The 18628-nt window shown below is 33.9% G+C and overlaps 1 protein-coding gene across 4 annotated transcripts in view; it reads left to right on the top strand.

The window, feature by feature from the left end:
- VPS54 (VPS54 subunit of GARP complex) overlaps positions 1-18628 on the top strand; it is a 132090-nt gene that overhangs the window by 47024 nt on the left and 66438 nt on the right. For all 4 annotated transcript variants that reach the window (XM_007970455.3, XM_007970454.3, XM_007970457.3 and 1 more), the window contains one exon: positions 2824-3209. In XM_007970455.3, the coding sequence (XP_007968646.3) occupies positions 2824-3209 (386 nt within the window). The remainder of the gene's footprint in view (positions 1-2823; positions 3210-18628) is intronic.

Here is an 18628-nt window from a genome sequence, read left to right as displayed (position 1 = left end):
CTGCCCACCTTGGCCTCCCAAAGTGCTGAGATTGCAGGTGTGAGCCACCGTGCCCAGCCCATATGGTTTAGTTTTATAAGAATGATTTAAAGCACAGAAAACCAATGTTTTCTGAGGTACTGTTTTTCTTCATTTTCACATAGGGATGATTATTTTGAAACAAAAATATCTTAGTTAAAGAAATACAATATTCTTCTTGTTTTTGTAGCTTTGCAAAGCCTAGTCTTTTACATGTTACTAGTCAGCAGTTCTTTACATTTTACAATGTTCTATATAGTCCAGAAGTCAACACCTTGAAAGTCATTTAATATTTAGACCTTTAAATATAATTTACTTATCAAGAATCTTCTAAAGACATTTCATCTCTGTTCTTTCTTAGCATTCAGTTTAGAGCTCTTCTAAAACTGATGGTAGTTCTTAAAATGAGAAGTAGTGATTTTGTTTTACTTTAGTGGTATCCGTTGGCAGTCTGAAAGCTTGTCTCAGGAAGACATCAATAAATTTGGTTCAGTCCTCGTCAGAAACTGGAGAAAAGACTAGCTTGGGGAGGAGAGAAGAAGAAATGTGGGGAAGGAATCATGAGTATTCCTTTTCTCACAATTGAAAATGAAAATGAGCTTTTTCCTTTGGCAACATTTTCACCTATAAAAAGGTTTTTCCATGCATAAGAACAAATTCATAAATCTGACAAAAACCATGGGTTGAGAGACACAGGCTTGCTCAAGACACAGGCTTTCATATTCTAAGTATATGCCCTGATAGAATAATACCTTAAAAAGAGAAAAACAGCAAAAGCCAGTAGTCTTATCAATCTATATATTAAAAGTATACAAAGATACTTTTAATGCAGATAATTTAAAAATTATTTCCTTTATAGCATTTTAATAGGAAATAAACTATAAAAATGTTATACCTTGAAAAGAGTAAATCAATGGATTATTGAAAATTCAAAAAATCTTTGAGACTCAAATGTTTTTCTTATGCTGAATGTTTAAAGTGACTAAAGTAATGGAAATTTTTTTTATTTGTAAATTGCAGAATCAGATTTGCTATATTTACATTCTGACTCCTTTTCATCCTGCTCTGTTCTTAGAATAGGAATAGAAGACAGGATTCCAAGAGAGCACTTTTAAACTCCTTTTATGAGGACAACAGCTGGTTTATCGTGTTCGCTTTAAAGAGCAAGGATGCTATAACTATAATTAACGAAATTTGTATTCTATTGTGCTCTGCAAAATACTGGTCTGCAGTAAAATAAGGAGTTTGCACTGGAATGCAAATCACTGCACTGCTTACCTCATTAAAAAAGTGTGAAAAAAATACAGTGTGCTTAATGATGTGGTTGATTTACTTTCTAGCAAAATTCTTTATTTTATTATGGCCGTGTTAAACAGTCCACAGATTGGCAGCAGCATATAAATCACATTCTGGGTAGCACTGTCCTAAAGTTATCTATTCTCCATTTACTATTCTGGGAATTGCGTCCATGTTACCTTGCAATTTACCCTAGCACATTTGTGCTGATTTTGCTTTTTTAGTGAATAAATGAACAACCATATTGAAGATGAAAGAGCAAAAGGGCATAAACTCAAGATTTAAACTATGGAAAAATTTGTTTGTAACCTATTTAGATATTGTAAGATTATTGAAGGAGCATTATTGAAAATATGAATGATACTCTGTGTTTCCTTAAGGGAACAGATTTGATGACCAAATAGTCTCTTCTAATCTTATGAGACTTAAATGTTGAAAGTTCATTAACCCTTTGAAACTATGAATTATCCCGAGACATTCAGAGATAATACCTGAAGTCTGAACTGTGGGTTAAAAAAATCTCAAAGTAAAAAAATGGGTGAAAAATGGAAAGATAGTATAGCCAAAAAAGGCATATGCAGTTAGAAAGGAAGAAAAAATAAACAAGTTTTAGAAGTCTATATTTGAAATTTAGAAAGCATTTTAAATATATAAGAATTAATCTTGGTAGTACTACTAATAAAATATATATGAGCTAATTGTTTAAGGCGTTTGTCGAACTTGTAAGAGGAAAATACGTTGGAAATAAACTGAGTTTTATAAATTGATAAAAGAATCACTTTTTAAATGTAAAATAAGCATCCTGAAAAAATCCAAATGAATTATAGTACCTTGTCTATAATTTGTGACTGAACCATCAGCCTATCTTGGATTATTCAGCACTTTGAGGCAGAATGGTATAATAGAAACAGCTTCAGTTTTTCAGTCAGAGATATACCAACATTTTAATTTTGCTACTTAGTAAGTACATGACTCTTTGTGTTTCCTCATCTGTAAAATGATAATAATAATATCTATATTTCAAGATTGTTAAAATTAGAAAAATTAGATGTGTGTAAAGTACCTGTGCCTAATCCATAGGAGGAGGTCAATAAATGGAAGGTATAATCATCTATTTAGTTAGATAAATGATGTGTGATGATGCTGGGGGCTAAGGAGATCATTCTCTTTCTCTCAGATCTTAGAATATATGAAACTGGAATTGTAATTTGAGATGTCTGTGGGGTACTCTTTTAGAAAGCAGTTGGTGTTTGGAAAGTGGTAATAATAGGAACAGAGGAGGAAAGTAAATCACCTTGTACTCTTTTGTCTTACATTTATATCTTTGGGCTGTACTCTTTATCTTCCTTCCATTTTGTTGTGCCCAATTTCAAGAATCTCACAATCAAACAATTCACACAATAAAATTTAAAGTATATGTAGAAATCTTTTATCATTGGCATAAAGTATTTGGATAATCAAGGAAGGTATGCTCATAATACTTCATATTTTTTTTCCTTCCCTTTTAAGCTGAGCCATTATCTGGATATTGTGGAAGTAAACATTGCTCACCAGATCTCTCTACGTTCAGAAGCATTTTTTCATGCAATGACCTCTCAACACGAGTTGCAGGACTACCTCAAGAAAACTTCCCAGGCTGTAAAAATGCTTCGAGATAAAATTGCACAGATTGATAAAGTAATGTGTGAAGGATCACTCCACATTTTAAGACTGGCACTTACCAGAAATAATTGTGTTAAAGTATACAATAAGCTGAAGTTAATGGCCACTGTACACCAGACTCAGCCTACAGTGCAGGTGTTACTATCTACTTCTGAATTTGTTGGAGCATTGGACTTAATAGCAACAACACAAGAGGTTCTACAGCAGGAACTTCAGGGCATTCACAGTTTCCGGTATGTCCATTAAGTAAGCCACTAGAAATAATGTTAGAAATTTTTAAAGGATAAAATTTAGCATGTAATGTTAAAAATGTGAATGTATTTAAAGTTAAATGGATATTTTTTCTTCCAGATTGATCATTTGTTTAATGATGTTATCTGATATTACAGTATTAGCAAAACAAAAATCATAAGGAATAATATTTACAGAGACATTTGGATGGAGAAGCAAAATTAAAATTTCTAGGAGATGAGATAAATGCAAGGCCAGTCACATTAAAAATAACATTTTGAAAATGTTGAAATAGCTTTGTGTCACAATGGTAGGTCAAGGTGGAGAGAATACCAGTATATTTAAAATTAAGTTTGTGTTAAAAACCTTTAATAGATTTAAAATGGAATAATTATTAAAATTCATTTCTGATTCACAGTCTTTTTATCTAATTGCAAAAGAAAAAATATGTAACATAGTGATAGAAAATACCCAATTTCTCCTATTATTTTGAAAATACCTTAGGTTTTAGATATTTTATATGAAATCATTCCAAAGTGTTTATTTTATAGACTAATTGCAAGCCGTCAAAATTTCATTCCATTAAGCAGGCTTGCAGTATCCTTGTAGAAGTTCCTATCTGCTGGGAAAACCATCCAAACCACATACTAGTAAGTGACTATAAAGTTTTATGGAAGATGTGCTCTGAAACTTAATCCATTATGGAAAAGTTGGCCTCAAAAAATTTTATTTTAATTGAATTATAAATTCTTATTGACTGAAGATATGTAATTGGAATGTTTAGGATACATTTTTAAAGCTTGAACAAAATTTAATTAGATGAACAATTGATTGATTCATTCAGTTAAGGTATGGCTGTTGAACACCTATTACATGTCAAGTACCAGACAGAATGAATACTGGGAATATAGTCAGGAATAAAGTAGAGATGTTCATTGATCTAAAAGTCTCTACAATTTATTTGGCATGGGGAAGGAAACACAAATTACTGCATAGTTATATAATGTAATACAGTGTGATGAATGGAAAGATTGCTGTGGAGCTCTGACCTTAGGGGTGGAACCTAATCCAGACATGGATGGTTATAGAAAACGTTCTGAGTCACAAACCTCTTTGAGAATCCATTGAAAACTACTGTTGGACCATCTTTCCACAAAAATATACCTGTACATAAAATTTTGCAATCAATTTTGGGTGATTCATGCTTTTTTGAAGTCTACTTTGAATTCCCCAGCATGGAACCCAGGAAAACTACATGATTTTTAATTTTTCTTTCACCTCTGAAATTATAAGGATTTATCTTTTTTGAATTTGTATGTGGTATATATTTTTTCAATAAATGTCAGTGTTGTCGTTGCCTTAGAAAAATGAATTTCTGTAATGACAGAAGCTGTATTTTTAAGTTATCACTTACTGTATAACATCGTGAGTGTTGATGAATATTGGGAGCCAATATCCTGTAGATAGTACAGGGCTGAGAAGTGGAATCAAAGATTGAATGCTGCCTTGGCAAACACAAATTCTCAAACTATTCTAATTTTTACCTCAAAGTTCGTGCAGTTTACTTTTGTTTTCCTTGACTCAGAGTTTATGGTCAATACTCATGAAAAGTGATTTTAAGAAGTGGGTTGGATATTTATTTATTCTCAGTAGTTTATGATTTATTGGGCTACAGAATAAACATTTCATAATCTTGTATTTATTATGAGCTCAAGGAAGAGCTTACCTTTGTTTTCAACCTTACTTTTTTTGGTAACTTAACTCAAAGTATAAAATATTCTTCATTTAAAAATGTCTTTTTTAAATTAATTAATTAATTAATTAATTTATTTATTTATTTCGAGACAGGGTCTCGCTCTGTTGCCCAGGCTAGAGTGCAGTGGTGTGCTCTCAGCTTATTGCAACCTCTGCTCCCACCTTCAGTCCCCCCACCTACCACCGGCTCTAGCCATTCTCTCACCTCAGCCTCCTGAGTAGATGGGATTAAAAAACACATACCACCCTGCCCAACTAATTTTTATTTATTTATTTTTTATGTTTTTGAGATGGAGTCTAGCTCTGTTGCCCAGGCTGGAGTACAGTGGCACGATCTTGGCTCACTGCAACCTCCACCTCCCGGGTTCAGGCAATTCTCCTGCCTCAGCTCCCTGGTAGCTGGGATTACAGGTGTCCGCCACCGTGCCCAGCTAATTTTTGTATTTTTAGTAGAGAGAGGGTTTCATCATATTAGCCAGGCTGGTCTCGAACTTCTGACCTAGGTGATCTGCCCATCTCGGCCTCCCAAAGTGCTGGGATTACAAGTGTGAGCTACCATGCCTGGCCTGATTTTTATTTTTAGTAGACGGGATCTTGCCATGTTACCCAGGCTGGTCTCAAACTCCTGAGCTCAAACCATCTGCCTTCCTTGGCCCCGCAGAGTGCTGTGATTACAGGCCTTAGCCACCATGCTCGGCCAAAAATGTCTATGATTTTTAAAAAGACTTTCAGATGTTCTGATTTTCTACATTTTGCTCAATATCTTTCTATTTTTTTTTTTTTTTAGAATCACATGTGTAAAGAATATTACTTCTTCATGTAAAACATTTCTGTAAAGTTTCCTATCAAACGTTAGTTCCAATGTTTATAACTGTTTAAAAGTTTGGTATCAGAACTTGAGTCTCTAACTTCTGATAAACATATAGCAAATTATTTTCAAAAACAAAAGTAGTCTAAAAGAAAATGTTTTTATAATCAAGGAAGAATACTGAATCATACTTGAAGTAGTTTAAGACTTGTTATTGTAACCCCATTCTTTTGTTTGTGTTTTGTTTTAAATTTCTGTCAAATCCTGTATGATGATTTACTTTCTTGACTTTATCTTTCCTTTTGCTAAAGGTTGTTAAATATCAACATTAGTTACTTTCTTGTATAGCTTCACAGATATATTTAAGGCCATTTAACTTTATTTAGAAGCATAAGAATTAGTTTCGGATGCTTTATAGATTGATTTTTATCCAGGAAAATATGTATTGGAAGTCTCTTATGGTAACATAAGCATAAGAGATAATTATACTCTCCCATTAGGAAAGAAGAAATATTCTACTTGAATTTCACACGCTTTTGTCTTTTTTATATCAGAGGCCACATTTTAGTCATTTTGTGGGCCATATACTAAGCATAGGGTCTTACTTGAAATAAGAAATCTTTCAGTAGGACAAGCAAAGGATTCTTTTGAATTTATTTGTTAATAGTCTTTCCATTTTATGGATCTTAGTCCAGGTTTTGCTTTTGGCTATAATGTTCTTTCTATTGCTTTTTAAAAATGCTCTATTTAATACATATATATGCAGTCTTGCCCTGTCACCCAGGCTGGAGTGCAATGGTGCGATCATAGCTCAACTATGGAGGAGCCTTGAACTCCTGGGCTCAAGTAATCTTCCTGCCCCAGCCTCCTGGGTAGCTAGGACTATAGGTCTGTGCCACCATGCCAGGCTAATTTTTTTTATTTTTTTGTAGAGATAAGGTCTTTCTATGTTGCCCAGACTGGTTCTATTGCTTCTAAAGGAAATTTTCATACCAAAATTTTCCAGTAGTTAAACTATCACAAATGCAAATCTCTATTTTCAAAAAGGAATTTTAATATTATTTGTCTGCCATTTTTCTGTGTACTATTAACCTAACATCACATTTTTTCTAGTCATTAGTAGCAAATAATGCTTATGTATGTATTCTTTTTTCTCATTCCTTTTGTATTTTTTGACTTTGAAATTATTTTTTATGTAAACATTTTTGGTGACTTCTGAGCTCCCAGAGCACCTTGTTTATATTCTCTAATGAAATTTTACAGTCTCCTACCATGTTTTGTTATGGTTTGTGTTTTTATTTTAGATCTTTCTATTGGGCTTTGAATTTAAATGTCTTGGATAAGAGCTATGTTGTACACATCTTAATACATATTTGTAAAATCTATGAATTATTCAGTATATTACCAAATGTATCTTGACACTTTATTCCACTCTTTTTTTTTCCCCATCTATAATCGTTGTCCCTAATTTCCCATTTATAGTCTATATGACTGTAGTTCTTAATCCTGGCTGCATAATAACATCTCCAAAAGAGCTTTTAAAGAAGTGTGCCATACCCCACCCAGCCAATTAAGTCAGACTTTCCAGAGGTTAAGGCTTGAGCATCTGTATTTTTTTGAAAGCTCCCTGGGAAATACTAATGTGCACCATAATTGAGAAGCCTGGTTTATAACTACTGTTGGGTTCTCAACTTTTTCATGATTTGTAATTAAAGTGGTAGCATCTTCCTATATAAATTTGTTCTTTCTAAAACAAAATTTTCAACTAACACATCTTCCTGTCTCTATTCAAAGAGGTTTCTACTAATGGATTTGGGGGTATGATGTATCTGTGTAAGTTCCAAAGTTTGATTTCCCCTCTTCAGAACTTGAAGGGTAATATTGACTCACTGCATAATTCATAATTATAATTCTTTTGTACATTTATTCAATTTATAAATTTAAAAAATTTTGAATGATTTTACTGCCTGAATTATTGCAGAATTAGGTGATTTTAATTATTAGGACATATTTTTTTTTTTTTTTTTTTTTTTGAGACGGAGTCTCGCTCTGTTGCCCCAGCCGGAGTGCAGTGGCGTGATCTCGGCTCACTTGCAAGCTCCGCCTCCCGGGTTCACGCCAGTCTCCTGCCTCAGCCTCCCAAGTAGCTGGGACTACAGGCGCCTGCCACCACACCCAGCTAATATTTTGTATTTTTAGTAGAGACAGGGTTTCACCATGTTAGCCAGGATGGTCTCCATCTCCTGACCTCATGATCCGCCCACCTTGGCCTCCCAAAGTGCTGGGATTACAGGCGTGAGCTACTGTGCCTGGTCAGGATATAAATATTTTTAACCATTACATATGCAATGAAATTTTGCTATCTATTACCAATAAAATGATAATCATTGAAACAATATATATCATTTATATAGTAATTTAACTAAAAGTATTGCCGAGGCTAATGGCATTCAAATGCTTAAGCACATGTAGTACAGAAGTCTCATTATGAACCCACAAAATGCATTTGAATGTTGATATCTTGCAGATTTTGATACAGAAAATCTTTAGTTACCTTGAAACTTAGTACTGTAGTGTTGTTATTTGCTCTTTCTTATTGTAAAGCTTTGTGTAGAAACTCTTAGTTTTCATCATTGTTGTTAACATTCTTTTCCTATTACTTCATACCATGATTGCTACCACCACCATTCTACAACAGAGGACATATATTGAATACTTAAGTATTCTGTACCAGATACTGTGCTAAGTATATGGACATCGCCCACTCCGCAAAAAACTGTGAGATAGGGAATGTTACCCACACTTTATGGATAGGAAAACTGAGGTCATATAGCAAGTTAAGTAACAGTACAGTAGAGATTCAACTTGGGTCTCTCTGGATTTGAGAGCTATGCTTTTTAATAGATTTGTTTGAGGATCTTATAGGACCTCAAATAGATCACTCTGAACATCAATACTAATTTAATTGTACAAACTGTGGGCAATTGAGCTATAGGTTTGCTCAGCAGCCAGGAACTACCATATTAATGGATTTTGGCTTAAAAATTACTGCAGCTAGCTTGTTTTCTACTTGTAAGCCTTTTTTTTTTTTTTTTTGAAAGAAAAGATGCAAAACACTCAGTTTATTATGGGTTCCAGTTTATTATGATTTCATTGATTAGTGATCACCTTGAGATTCCATATAAGGGATCTTTATTATTAGATCTATCAAAAGGTATTTAACATATTATTTGACCTTAAATCTCCTATAATTTAGATTTTAAAATATTGTGGTAAGAAGACATCCACATTATATGTTTTGTGATGAAGAAATCAGACTTCTTGCTATTTGATGAAACTAGAATTGCTACAGAGTTTATTGATATACAAGGTTTTCTGATAAGAACAGCACAGAGGTAACTGTATTGAACATACAACTTAGTAGAAGGTCTGAATTAACGTGCAAATTGAGGCATATCTAAGTAGAAAGTATTGGGATTGTTTCAGTTTACTTAGCTGGATATATTTTTCAGAAAGTGATATTTTAGTTGTCATTTCGGTAGATTCTGTCACCACTCTAAATTACTGTATGTGATTATTAGGATACATACTTTTAAAACAAGGTGTTAGCAGATTTATCTTAAATATTTTTGTTAAGATTAATAATAATGCGTACGTCATTTTTATTACGTCTATTGTCAAAGTAGCCGAGAATATAAAAGAACAATTAGATTGAGGATGAATAGGTGAAAAATATTATAGTTCTGAAAGTTGCATTTAAGGATTTGTTTAGATAAATTCTTGCATATATAAAATACCTGTGATTATAAAATAAATACTATTTGGTGTTAGTATTGAAGTTCTTTATTAAGTTAATTATATAATCTATATTAGATAATTAAACTTTAAAATTACTTTAAGGATGCATAAAAATGAAGCTACTCAAGTTATTTAAAATAATATCTAAGGTCAAATAGAACACTGCATTTAAGTTATGCTGAAATGACAGGAAGTTTTATTATTTTGATGCTCAAATATCAGTAGATATAGTCATATGGACCTCCCACCATAATTCTTTATGGTAATTTGTTGAAGAGTATTTATACTTGAAGGTAACACATACCTGAGTGCTAACCTCTAGTCTGCATTAAAAAATAATCAATGGTCTTCATAAAAATAATTGAGAGCCAAACAATATTAGGTCTAAATTTATATCCTACACTGTCACTGTTTTTTTTTTTTTAAAAAAAAACTTACAAAGACTCAAACATACACAAAACTAAAGGAAATTATATGAAAAGAATTATAGGAAGCTAGATAAATTGTTTATCATCTTTAAGTTGTCAATGCAAAGCCAAGTTTGTGTTATCTATATCCTGTATTATTTTGAAACTAACCCCAAACATTTTGTTTCATTCATAAATATTTCATTAGGTATCTTTGAAAGATAAGTATTTTTAAAAAAAAAACTCTAATGTCATTTATATTTTCTTTTTTTTTTTTTTTTTTTGAGACAGAGTCTCGCTCTGTCGCCCAGGCTGGAGTGCAGTGGCCGGATCTCAGCTCACTGCAAGCTCCGCCTCCTGAGTTTACGCCATTCTCCTGCCTCAGCCTCTCAAGTAGCTGGGGCTACAGGTGCCCACCACCACGCCCGGCTAGTTTTTTGTATTTTTTTAATAGAGACGGGGTTTCACCTTGTTAGCCAGGATGGTCTCGATCTCCTGACCTCGGGATCCGCCCGTCTCAGCCTCCCAAAGTGCTGGGATTACAGGCTTGAGCCACCACGCCCGGCCTTCATTTATATTTTCAAATATAGCTAGTCAGTGTTCAGATTTTCGTGTTTGTCTCAAAATTCTTCCTTACAGTGTGTTTATTGTAATCAGGGTCCAAATAATATCTATATATTGCAGTTGGTTGATATGTCTCAAGTGGTTTTTGATCCATAGTTATCCATTCTAATTTTCTTTCAAAATATTAATAGAAGAAACTGGATTGTCTTATAGTGCTTCTCATAGTTTGGATTGTGTAAACTGTGTTTCCATGTTTAGCATGTTATTTTTTCACCTATATTCTCTGTAATTGATAGTTAGATTTAAAAGCCTGAGTAGCTTTAAATTTTACTTTTTGACAAGAGCACCTAATAGACAGTGGTGTGTATTTCAGTCAAGAAGCATAAAAATCTCTCTTTTGATGATTAGCAGCCATTTAACAATCGTCTAGATTTATCATTAATTATGGGCTACAAATTATGATACTTTAATTCTGTCCCACTTTCTTATTCACTGTAACATTTCTATGAGTTGATGTTTCCCCATAACAATTATTTGGTCACCCTTTGAAGGACAGTTCTTATAAGATTAGACAGGATAAATGCTAGATTCTTTTCCTTTATTTAGCTGTTTTCAAAATAATGAATTGGAAATCTAGCATCCTCCAAAGATAACTGATGAATTTTTAAAGATATTATAAATACATGGATTTATATGCTTTCAAAGTGTTTTAGCTTCTTTGCTTTTTAATTTTTATCAATGTTCAAATTGAATTGTCATTTGTAGGAACCTCCTCAAGTTCATTCTTGAGTCTTTTGACATGATTTCGTAGGTAGTTATTGACAGTTTTCTTACTTTGTGTTATGACAGGATGTTTATATTATACATTTGCTACCCCAGACCTGTAATCTGCCATTTGTCTAAGGAGCCCTACTTTCTTTTAGTAGGAAATAGTATTTAGAAATCCATCTGGGTAGTAGGCGTGTTCTTGCTACTGGATTGGCCATTATTTCTAGGCTTTCGTAGTGGACAGAACTGGGAAATAATTTTCTTTTTTAAGTGACTTTAAAACAGTAATTTAACTGTTCATCTTATATGGGATATATCTTAAGGAAAAGAGGAAAAAGTCCTATATTGTTTGTATTAATAATATTGTTCTGAGACAATCTGTGTATGTTGTGGGATAAAACAAATGATGAATTGTGTTAGTGTCATTAGTAATCACAATTTTCAGCCTGATTAAAAGGAAATACATATGTAAGATTGAAGTAGTAAAACCATATAGTCTTGAATTTAAATTGGAAGTATCAGTATGACCCCATTTTTTCTCCCCCACAACCCCTATGATAAGTTGCCATTTAAAAGTTTTAGTTTATATCTGTCCATCCATCCATCTATCTGTCTGTCTCTCAGATAAGCATTAGCCCACTGTAGATACTGTTCTCCACCTTGCTGTATTTACCTTACAATATACTCTGGATATTGTACATGCTCTACAGCATGCATTCTCAATGGGAGATACTACCTCAAGAGGGCAAACATTGGCTCTTGAAAGGTGAAAAAAAATCTTGAATATAACAATGGTTTGTGACCCTTCAAAGGGCCATAGTACATAAACAGATATATAATATATTTGTGGCATTAAAATTTCATAGGGGTGACTGGGTACGGTGGCTCATGCCTCTAATTCCAGTACTTTGGGAGGCCAAGGAGGGTGGACCACTTGAGGTCAGGAGCTTGAAACCAGCCTGGCCAACGTGGTAAAACCCTGTCTTTTACTAAAAATACAAAAATTAGCTAGGTGTGATGGCACATACCTTTATTCCTAGCTACTTGGGAGGGTGAGGCACAAGAATTGCTTGAACCTGGGAGGTGGAGGTTGCAGTGAGCTGAGATTGCGCCACTATACTCCAGCCTAGGCAACAGAGGGAGACTCTGTCGAGAAAAAAAAAAAAAAAAAAAAATTAAAAATTTCATGGGATTGTGTGTGAGATTAGAAAGGGCTTCTGGAGGGGAAATAATGAAAAAAAAAAACTGCTCTGTAGCAGTATGTATAGGTATTTATCAATTCTTTTAAAAGTAATATCTATTTAAAATAAATGCATTGTGATTTATTCAACCATTCCCCATTGGTCAGCATTTGGGTTGTTTCTATTCCGTTACAGTTACCAATAGAAGGGCAGTTAATGTATGTTCTTTGGTATTTTTGCTCATGCATCTTTGAGACAGATTCTAAGAAGTGAGATTCCTAGGTCAAAATTCCTCTGTAATTTTGCTAGATACTGCCAAATTCCTCTTGTGACAATGTTTTAGTTTGTACTGGTGGATCTATTCTAAATTAGTCTACTGTAAGATATTGATGCCATTTATGAGAACCTTTTTAGTCTATTAACTATAAGAAATACAATTTTCATGTTGTAAAATGCAAACTTTTATGTTATTTCACTTATCAGATTTGTTTCATAATTATCACTACTCCTACTTACCATATATTGTTTGTAAAAGAAGAATAATGCATCTACCCAAAAGGTCAAATGGTTTTAACTAACTTTTTAAAAATTGTGTTATATCTCATCTTTCTTCGTAGATACAGTTGTCAATATTAAGGATTTCTTTTTCAAATAAATGTAGTGTAGATATATTTTAAATGTTTTTTAAAATTTTAATGTAATATTTAAATGTTTTAAAACTGCCCCTCAAAATAGAGCTTAAAACATTTTTTTCCACTGAGATATAAACATGTTCCATTGGACTCTTTCACTTAAGTTTTGAAATTCTTTGGACCAGCTAGGCTTCTTTAGCTCATTGCTTTTATACAGCTATTTGAAAGTATGGCAAAAATCCCTTTGTATATGAAAGTACTTCATCCTTACATTTTTCAGTCTGTGTTTCAATGACTTTCAGTTTAATGACTTAAGGGATGTTACACAGTAACTCAAACTGATTATGGGAAAGATTGAATTGAGTCCGTCTGTACATATAGTCCTTCAGATATTTATTTGCACCCAGGACAGGGCCTAGTGCAGGGTAGGCAGAAATGTTTGTTGAATAAATGAATGATTGGGGAGCTACCACCACTGACATTTAGTAAATGGTTAATAAGGAAAGGACTTGGAATGTCAATATTTTGTCTGTGGTAACAATCATGCCCAGTAACCAGGTTTTCTAGAACACATTTATTTGGAGGCTAAAGATATACCTTTGACCTTGAACAACATGGGTTTGGACTTGTGGGTCCATTTATACACAGATTTTTTTTTCAGTAAATATATTGGAAACGTTTTTGGAGATTTGTGAAAGTTTGAAAAAACTTTCCACATAGCCTAGAAATATATATGCCATGAATGCATAAAATATATGTAGGTACTAGTCTACTTTATCATTTACTACCATCAAATATATTTAAACAGTTAAAATTTATCAAAGCTTGCACATGGACTGTACATGGCCCCATTCATGCAGTATTAAATCATAACTCCAAAAAACTAGCTATGGTACATAGTGTACCACTGTAATAATTTCATAGCCACCTCCTGTTGCTACTGTGGTAAGCTCAAGTGATGCTAGTTATCTGTATTTGACCAGTTCCTCTCTCCAGTAAATTATTACAGTAACAAGTGATCTCTCACAGTTTTTGCGTATTTTTATTTTTTATTTTTAATACATACTGTACACCTTAAATAACACCAAAAAGGAGCTGGTTCCATTCCTTCTGAAACTGTTTCAACCAATAGAAAAAGAGGGAATCCTCCATAACTCATTTTATGAGGCTAGCATCATCCTGATACCAAAGCCTGGTAGAGACACAACAAAAAAAGGAAATTTTAGGCCAATATCCCTGATGAACATCGATGAGAAAATCCTCAATAAAATACTGGCAAACCGAATCCAGCAGCACATCAAAAAGCTTATCCACCACCATCAATTTGGCTTCATCCCTGGGATGCAAGGCTGGTTCAACATACACAAATCAATAAATGTAATCCATCACATAAACAGAACCAATGACAAAAACGACATGTTTATCTCAATAGATGCAGAAAAGGCCTTTGAAAAAATTCAACAGCCTTTCATACTAAAAACTATCAATAAACTAGGTATTGATGGAATGTATCTCAAAATAATAAGAGCTATTTATGACAAACCCACAGACAATATCATAATGAATGGGCAAAAACTGGAAGCATTCCCTTTGAAAACCAGCACAAGACAAGGATGCCGTCTCTCACCACTCCTATTCAACATAGTTGAATTGGAAGTTCTGGCCAGGGCAGTTAGGCAAAAGAAAGAAAGAAATGGTATTCAGTTAGGAAAAGAGGAAGTCAAATTGTCTCTGTTTGCAGATGACATGATTATATATTTAGAAAGCCCCGTCATCTCAGCCCAAAATCTCCTTCAGCTGATAAGCAACTTCAGCAAAGTGTCAGGATACAAAATCAATATGCAGAAATCACAAGCATTCCTATATACCAATAATAGACAAACAGAGAAGTAAATCATGAGTGAACTCCCATTCACAATTGCTACAAAGAGAATAAAATGCCTAGGAATCCAACTTACAAGGGATGTGAAGGACCTCATCAAGGAGAACTACAAACCACTGCTCAAGGAAATAAGAGAGGACACAAACAAATGGAAAAACAGTCCATGCTCATGGATAGGAAGAATCAATATCGTGAAAGTGGTCATAGTGCCCGAAGTAATTTATAGATTCAATGCCATCCCCATCAAGCTACCACTGACTTTCTTCACAGAATTGGAAAAAACTAATCTTTATATGGAACCAAAAAAGAGCCCGCACACAGGGAGGGGAACATCACTCACTGGGGCCTGTCGGGGGTGGTGGGCTGCGGGGAGGATAGCATTAGGAGAACTGCCTAATGTAAATGACAAGTTGATGGGTGCAGCAAACCAATATGGCACAGGTATACCTATGTAACAAACCTGCATGTTGTGCACATGTACCCTAGAACTTAATAAAAAAAATTAAAGCATCAATATTTACTAAAAACTTAAATATCTCAGAAACATAAATATAAAATACAAAACATCTAAATTCTTATCAATAGACACATTTGCAATCATGATATAACATAAAATTTTATCTTGTCACATTAAAATAATTTTCGAATGCTGAGTCTGAAAACACAATAGTGTGTTAACTATGAAAACAGACAACACAGACAATAATCAAATATGAACAAAGAAGCTTACATTTTACAATGATTTCCTGCTGTAGTGATCTTTGCTGAATACCGTTCTCTCAAATGTTTTAATGCTCCTACAGTAGGTAAACAGTCTTTCAATTTAGGAAGAGCTTTGTCAGAAGGCAATAGTATTATATCTACCATTGCTCTACCTAGAAAGAGAAAAAGGCTTTTTTGTAATTTTTTTAAAAAGTTAGGTCCGAAGTGTCTCAAAATAGTACCCTGAATAACTGAATTTTATGTTTATTTAGAAGAATGCATTTTATATTTATTTAGAAGACAAAGGAAGATTTTTGTTTTAATTTCTGAAATTCTTCAAAACAATATATGTCCTTAGGAGTTCAAACTTTTTAAATGTTCATCATTTGATTTAAAGCCATGTTATCTTGAAATAGCTAGCATATACTAGAAAGCAATAAACTATATCATAATTGCTTGTCAAAAAAGTTAAAATTTATCAAAACTTACAGACTGTACATGGCCCCATTCATGCAATATTAAATCATACCTGCAAAAAACTTTGGTACATATTATACCCCTGTAATAATTTCATAGCCACCTCCAGTTGCTACTGTGATGAGCTCAAGTGATGCTAGTCATCTATGTTTGAGTAGTTCCTCTCTCCAGTAAATTGAGTATCACAGTAAAAGGTGATCTCTTACAGTTTTTGCATGTTTTTATTGTTTTTAATACATGCTGTACACCTTGAATAACACCATGGGACCCAAACTAAGTTCACTGGTGATGCTGGAAGTACTCCCAAGAAGCAGAGAGAAATGATGACATTTACAATAAAAAGTTTAATTCCTTGATGTGTATAGTAGATTGAGGTCTGCAGTTGTGGTTGCCCACGATTGTTTAAAAAAAAAAAAAAAGTTGTCAAGTCCTCACTCTAGCTACAATAGCATTTACAAAAGCCTTGTACTTTTTGCAAGTACCTTTTTATCCAGTATTGAAAATTCAGATTTTATGTAGGTGCAGGCTTACTATGAGAAAGGCATGCCTATAGACTCTAATATTATTTGAGAAAAAGCTAAGATATCAAATGATAATTTAAGGCAAAAGGAAAGTGAAGGATCTAAAGCTGGAGAACTTAATGCCAGCAAAGGATAGTTTGATAATTTTAGAGGTTTGGCTTACAGAAAAGTCGTGATAATAGGAGAAGCAGCTTCTGCTGACAAAGAGGCAGCAAATGAGTTCCTGGATGCCATTTAGAAAATAATGGAGGAGAAAGAATATCTACCTGAAAGGTTTTAATGCAGACAAAAGTGCCCTACTCTGGGGGAAAAAAGCCACAAAGAACATTTATTAGTAAGGAAGACAAGTGAGCACCAGGATTTAAGACAGGAATGGATAGGCTATTTCTTACTGTTTTGTGCAAATGAAGTCAGGTTTGTGATAAGGACTGCCCTTATCTATAAAGCTGCTAGCCCACAAGCTTCAAAGGGAAAAGATAAATAACAGCTGCCAGTTTTTTGCTTACACAACAAAAGACCTGGATGAGAACACTTTTTCTGGATTGGTGCCATTGATGCTTTGTCTCTGAAGTCAATAAGTACCTTGCCAAAAAGTGACTGCCTTTTAAAGTTCTTTTGGTGTTGAACAATGGCGCTGTCCACCCAGAACCCCATGAATTCAACACCAGAGGCATTAAAATGGTCTCCTTGCCCCAAACACAACATCTCTAATCTAGCTTCTAGATCAGAGAGTCATAAGTACCTTTACAGCTCATTACACACACTACTCTGCAGAAAGGATTATCAGTGCCATGGAAGAGAACCCCGATAGAACATCACGAAAGTCTGGAAGGATTACACCACTGAAGATGCTATCATTGTTACAGAAAAAATTGTGAAGACCATAAAGCCCAAAACAATAAATTCCTGTTAGAGAAAACTGTGTGCAGATGCTGTGAGACGATCAAGGAGATCATGAAAGAGATTGTGGATGTGACAAAAATGGGTGAGGAATGAAGGATTTCAAGATAAGAATCTTGGAGAAATTCAACAGCTAATAGATACCACACCAGAGGAATTAACAGAAGATGACTTGATGGAGATGAGTGTTCTCAAACCAATGCCAGAGAATGAGGAAAAAGATACAGAAGCAGCAGTGCCAGAAAACAAGATGACATTAGACAGTCTGGCAGCAGAGTTCGCTTTATTCAAGACTGCCTTTGACTTCTTTTATGACATGGACTCTTCTATGATATGGGCACTGAACCTAAAGCAAATGGTAGAAGAAGGATCGGTACCATATAGAAACAAACATTTTTAGATAAATGAAAAAGTAAAGTCAGAAATTACAATGCATTTCTGTAAAGTTATACTCAGTGTGTCTGCCTCTTCTGCCTCCACTTCCACCTCCTCTGCCACCCTTAAGATAGCAAGACCAACCCCTCCTCTCCCTGCTCCTCCTCAGCCTACTCAGTGTGAAGATGACCTTTATGATGATCTGATTCCACTTAATAGTAAATATATTTTCTTTTCCTTAGGATTTCCTTAGTAACATATTTTCTCTAGCTTTATTGTAAGAATATAGTATATGGTATGCACAATATAGAAAAAAATGTGTTATTGACTGTTTATGTTATTGGTAAGGCTTCTGGTCAACATAAGCTATTAGTAGTTAAATTTTGGGGGAGTCAGAAGTTATCCACAGATTTTTTATTACACTGGTGTTTGGTGCCTCTAACCCCCATGTTGTTCAAGGGTCAACTGTAAAGAGAAAAATGGAATTTAGAAGATGAAATATTTGCAGTTATTTTGGTAAGTTAAAGGACTTCATTTTTTGAAAACATTGCATTATTGCACAGGTACTGTCAGCTGGAAAAGTTTTACCTACTAGTTCCCTTGATTGTGTGGAGCGAATTTGTAGTTTTTTGTGAATATAAATATAACATT

The sequence above is a fragment of the Chlorocebus sabaeus genome, chromosome 14 (genome assembly GCF_047675955.1).
Source record: "Chlorocebus sabaeus isolate Y175 chromosome 14, mChlSab1.0.hap1, whole genome shotgun sequence".
Classification (NCBI taxonomy): domain Eukaryota; kingdom Metazoa; phylum Chordata; class Mammalia; order Primates; family Cercopithecidae; genus Chlorocebus; species Chlorocebus sabaeus.
Note: the sequence above shows the minus strand (reverse complement) of the source record. Positions and strands in the feature narration are given on the sequence as shown.